Below are 5,513 nucleotides of genomic sequence, written 5' to 3' on the forward strand. Positions count from 1 at the left end.
GATTGATGAATCATGGAAAACAAAGCTGAAGTCGTGTTTGGCCTGGATCAAACTTCAAACTAATGACCGAGACGCAAGTACTGAAAAATACTGCCACAACTGATGCCCTAACAAGAAAACAGAAAACACTATAAATGTGCTTGAAATTAATAGAATAACCAATTTTCCTAATTTTGTTCTAGAAAAGTTAGCGAAGATTCCTAATCAGAGGAGCACTGAAACCTGAGCCAAGTTAACCAAGTGTTCTCTCAATATTAATCTACAGAAAGCCTCTGCGGAGGCTACGAATCCCAGCCAAACTATGAAAATAACATATAAATATAGGAGAAGAGTGATTTTAAAAGTCTTTTGTATCGTTTGGTCGGTACCACGGAAAACACAATAAGTAGGACGAGCGTGATCCCTCGAATCAACTGGTGCGGTGAGGGTGCTCCGCTGTTTCTGTGCAACTAATCACCGTGATCCGTGTGGGTTAAAAGCAGCTGACCACACGTCAGCCCTACCAATCAAGTCTAGAGTGGCTGGGATTAAATTAGTACAGTTAAGGTGGAAAGCTCATGCAGGTTGGTGTTAAAATGCCTCTCAGGGACGGAAGCAAAGGAGACGATGCCGGGGCATTCGGGATAAATGCTCTGAGGTGGTGCTGAGCCTCCAGACATCCAGAACATCACGATGGCATCTTGTTGGGCCGCTGTGGCCTGTCTGTGAAGAAAATATCCCACACAAATACTTTCTTTAAAGTTCAGTTGCACCCAAAGAAAGATTACAAAACCAATTGTGGAGGGACACAGACAGAGAAAGGCAAGCTTTCCTGATTACCTGGAAAGGGTCTCAGTTGCGGTGCATTACAGGACGGTCAACATGGTCTGGACGCCACAATCCACAAAGTTCTGGAAACACAATATCAACTTGGTGAGAACACTGCTATGTAACTCATGACATGAGAGCGTATGAGACGGAAATTTGTGAGGCGACATTAAAAAAACAGGCTTGTTGAAATGGGGAGCATTGATTTCTGTCACATTTCATGCAGATATCAATAGCAGTGACGGAGGTTTTGTGTGGGATTTGATTAATTTTACATTTAATTGGACACGTACACAGACAGACAGCTCTGTCCATAGTCATTGTGCTTGGCCACAATTTCATCCTCTGTTAGAAAAGGTGAGTTTTTAGGAAGTCAAAATGATTGTCTGCTCTGTCAATACAGACCACACAGCACCATCTAGTGGTAAATATGATCATTGCAGCGTGAGAACAATGCAGGGCATGATAAAAGTTTCTTTAAGCTAAAAGGGGAAAAAAATTCCAGCTCTCAAAATTTCTGTATTTTGATTTTTATTCTTGCTTGAAAATAATTTTGCTCTCATCTACTCTGGTCACCTCATCGACAGGCCGTGTCCTCTGGTCCGCCGTCCATGGACGTGGAGCATACTGTGTGTGGAGGGGAGATGGGTAAGCTGTTAAACAAGGCAGCATAAAACAAACCCAAGCTTGCTTCTACAGCAGAGGTGGGGGGTTGTGGAATGGTTTGTGGGAGAAGCAGGGACAGGTGGACGTAAACCAGGCTGAACCCTACATCTTGTATGCATGTGGGAGCATGTGTGTGTGTGTGTCTAGAGAGACCGTGCGTGGAATGATTTAAAGTGTCTAAGTGGATACGTACCTGGTAAGTGTAGGGATTCTGTGTGTAGTTCATTGGCATCTGCGGCATCATGACACCTCCAAAGTTGTTGTAGAAATACGGCTGCAAACAGAGCAGATACATATAGAACAGAGCACAGACTTCAGTCAAATGTATGCTGGGAAAACCATTAAGCATTTTCACTGATATGGTTAAATATGCCTTTTGCGAATGCTGCATTGCATCAGATAAGGTTTTTGAAGGCTGACATGACCTGAAAATATCAGCAATTTAGACATTAATAATGACCTTCTCACAATATGGCTGCATGAGTGTTGGTCTGACATTTCTAATATGAATTCATGTTATTCTCCACCTTATGACTTTACTCCTGACTCTGATGATGAGCGTCAGTCAAGTGCCTCTGAGATAATAAGGCTCTTTCATGTGTTGTGTGTTGAACGGATCGCTATATCCTAAAAAAACATGTTTAACTGCTTTGAAATCCTTTTTAGTCTCTTTCAGGCCATATGAGACCATTCCTAATAGCTTATCTGCATGTCTGTTTGCCTCAGAGCAGAATGTGACCGACCTGACTGTACGGGCCGCTTCCATTCATGATGGGCGAAGGCTGTGATGGCGCCAGTCCGCCACCCATGGGTGAACAGCAAGCACAGAAGAAGTACTGGGGGGGGGCTGGCCATGGACTTGGACCAACCATACGGGAGGGGAAGGTTCCCCCTGAAGAAAACCCAAAAGCAAACATAAAAAATCAAGGTGATTTAATAACAGCGCATTGTTAATGAAAACGAAAGACGACCCAGGATGATACATACGAGAGCCCCTGTCTTTCATGATGGCGGGGCCCAGCTTCAGTTTCCGGCCCTTAAAACTAATCTGTTGCTGTAGTGCAAGAAAAAATTTAATTAAAAACAAATGACAAATACACTTCATCATAAAAATACACACTGGAACAACACTTTCACTGAGGACTATCCACTCACCTCTATGATTGCCTGGATGTTGACTTCTTCACTGAAGTACACAAATCCATAACTATAGACAAACAGAAAAAACACTTTTTTTATAAAGGAAGTATACTGTAGATTTGAATGTAAGTAACAGTTAATTTTTCTAAAAAAAAGTGACTTTATTCACTTGAACACAGCTATTTTTCCAAACAGCTCCACTCACCCTTTGCAGATTCCACCCCGGTATGTGATAATCTTCACTTCCTTAACAGAACCATATCTTGCAAAAAAGTCCCGGATTTCATTTTCATCCACCTGAGGAGTAATTTAAAAAGAAATGGGGGGGGGGGGGGGGGGGGGGGGGGGGGGGGGTCACTGTTTTGAGACTTAGTCCGTGGTTAACCCATCCACCGTCCAGGAAAGGAACAACAGTGTCTGTAGTTCATTTTCACTATCCACTGCTTGGCAGGTACTGTGGATGTAATGGAGTCTGTTCACTTGCTACTTTATAGAGCAGAAATGCACACTGCAATGACACAAATACTTTGGCAGAATAATGGGTGCTGGTAATAGCAAACAAGTTAGTTTCAGACGTACCTTCAAGTCGATCCCACCCACAAAGAGGGTATTGGGTGTGACTTTGCCCTCAGGTAGGATGTATCCATTTGACAACTTCAGGGTGGGGAAGGTCTGGTTGGTGCTCCTGGACTTATTGATATCCTGGAAAAACAAAGTGATGTTTAAATAATCTAGTTGTACAATTTAAAAAAAACTCAACCAAACTTCGATCTATTTCCTGTGGGGTTAAGTTGAAATATAAAATTAACCTGTCCCTGCTATGAACTTAAGTAATGAGTCATTTATGGTGCTGCCGCCATGTGAGCAATGTCATTAAAAGGGTTTAACCCATGAATTTGGTAATTAAGGTGGAGATAAAAGTTTTCATAACAGTGACTGCTGAATTTCTACGCTAAAAATATATCAAAGCTATACTGTAAATCAATCCAGATAAACTAAATTGTTGCTGTTTGAAAGCAATAAGTTCAACTTTGCACAGTTGTAATCCCGCCACAGGCTAATCGGCCATCCCCCCCCCCCCCCCCCCCCCCCAAAAAAAAAAGAAAGAAATCAAAAGAAACAAAGAAATTAAGTAAATATTACGCATGCTAGAAAAAATAACTTGGATTAGAAATTATCTTTGTCGTATAATATGTTTTAAACAGTGCAATTAGTTAAGTTATTTTTCCCAGACAAGGGCGATTACTGCGCCATTTTCTTCGATAGCATACACGAGCTCCCTCCAGTTAGCATGACATACACTTGACGGGTATCGTAGTAGTTTTTTTTTTTTAAACAAATAGTCTTCTCACTCGCATGTACCGTTAATAGCGATGATTGTGGCAGAACAATACTGCGTGAAGATAAAATGACACAAAAACGTACCATATCTTAAAATATTTAAAACGATCCCGAACTGTCGACGTCCGCGATAACAACAACCTCACCTCCGCCGAGACCACGCCCACGTGACCCACGTGACCCCGGCAGCGATTGCGAAGTTCGATAAAGTTTTAATAAAGTTTCTCCCCGTGTGCGATAGGCCTGTTTTTATGAAGGACGTTGATGTAAAGTTTAAGATTGCTAATTTTTCCCCAAAACAATTTCATTTTTATACAGCTACAGTTTATGTGATATAAATCACAATGTTGCAGCTTTATGTTCAATGATATAAACACAAATAAACAACAAACTTGCTCCTTGTTACAATGAATGACAATTTAGAATAAATAAAATAGTGATTCATGATTTTTAGGGGGTTTCTCTATATTTTGTTATATATTATTTTCATCTCAATCACTCCATCACTGCAATAACAAGTGTGTGTTTGTCATATTGATTGGGGTTACAGTCTATGCTAGGGGTGTCAAACAGATTTTAGTTCAGTTGGTACATCCAAATTTTCATTCTGAGTGGACCTGAGTTGTAAAATAGTGCCAGAAGACTTTTTAAATTTAAAATTTCAGTTTTTTTTAAAGAGTGCACGAGTGTGCAGGATTAAAATGTCTATATTTTCACAAAACCAAACAATTACTACAGAAAATGTCTACAATCTCGACATAAAGCCAATTGTAATGATACCTTCTGGTGCAAAATACCGTGACCCCCCCCAAAAAAAAGAAAAAAAAAAACGTTTTTAAAAACTCACCAGCTTTAGACTCATTTGCAATTTCTCAACGTGGTAGCTTTCTCATGGGGGAGCATCATTGAGATCTAGGTTCGGATCTCAGTGTTGCACTTCTTAAGAACTTTTTTTTATCATCAATTTCTTACTTTTTTTCCGTTTATCGTGTACCGTTTGCTTGGTGATTTGGCGACCGGATACGAGCCTCTTACTGGTCGGTTCACGCACACAAGTACACTTTTTTTAAAAACCAGGATTTATAACCCCCTGATATTATCCCCGCTACATTCGCTACATTACATACAGCCTCCATCTGCGCACGTGGTTCACTCCGAAACAGACGTGTTACCATGGAGACCTTCGCGGATAAGATCAACAGTGTTCAGTTTTTCCTGCGTCGGAGCGTTGACAGGGACACTGCAAACATCTTAAACATTTAATTTGTGAGTGCTCCAGGTGCTTCGCGGACGGTGCTGCTGCGGGCACTTTTACCTGATACGCTCACAACGGTGTCACCCCGAAACCCGTCCCACATAACGCTGCAGCCACCGACAAGGTAAATAATATTAACGTGACGGTCGTGTTATCGTTGCATTTTTGTAATTATGTAAATTTCGCACTGTGGTTTTTCTGGAGAAAAAAGAGAGCGATTGTAACAATACAACAACTGTCTCCCTTCAGATAGTGATGCTGCTGTCAAGTGTTTATCTCTTCAGTGTCCCATAAAGTCAGCAGC

The 5,513-nt window shown here is 41.2% G+C and overlaps 1 protein-coding gene across 1 annotated transcript; it reads right to left on the reverse strand.

Moving 5' to 3' along the window:
• Positions 1 to 845: 845 nt before the first annotated feature.
• dazl (deleted in azoospermia-like) lies at positions 846 to 4,124 on the reverse strand. The gene is made up of 9 exons (XM_030082352.1): positions 4,039 to 4,124; positions 3,193 to 3,315; positions 2,819 to 2,910; positions 2,629 to 2,680; positions 2,461 to 2,527; positions 2,217 to 2,365; positions 1,667 to 1,747; positions 1,384 to 1,434; positions 846 to 890 (listed from the first exon to the last, which is right to left on the reverse strand). The coding sequence occupies exons 1-9, from the start codon at positions 4,039 to 4,041 to the stop codon at positions 846 to 848; spliced, it is 663 nt and encodes a 220-aa protein (XP_029938212.1). The 5' UTR covers positions 4,042 to 4,124.
• Positions 4,125 to 5,513: the final 1,389 nt, after the last annotated feature.

The sequence above is a fragment of the Salarias fasciatus genome, chromosome 22, assembly GCF_902148845.1.
Source record: "Salarias fasciatus chromosome 22, fSalaFa1.1, whole genome shotgun sequence".
Lineage (NCBI taxonomy): Eukaryota > Metazoa > Chordata > Actinopteri > Blenniiformes > Blenniidae > Salarias > Salarias fasciatus.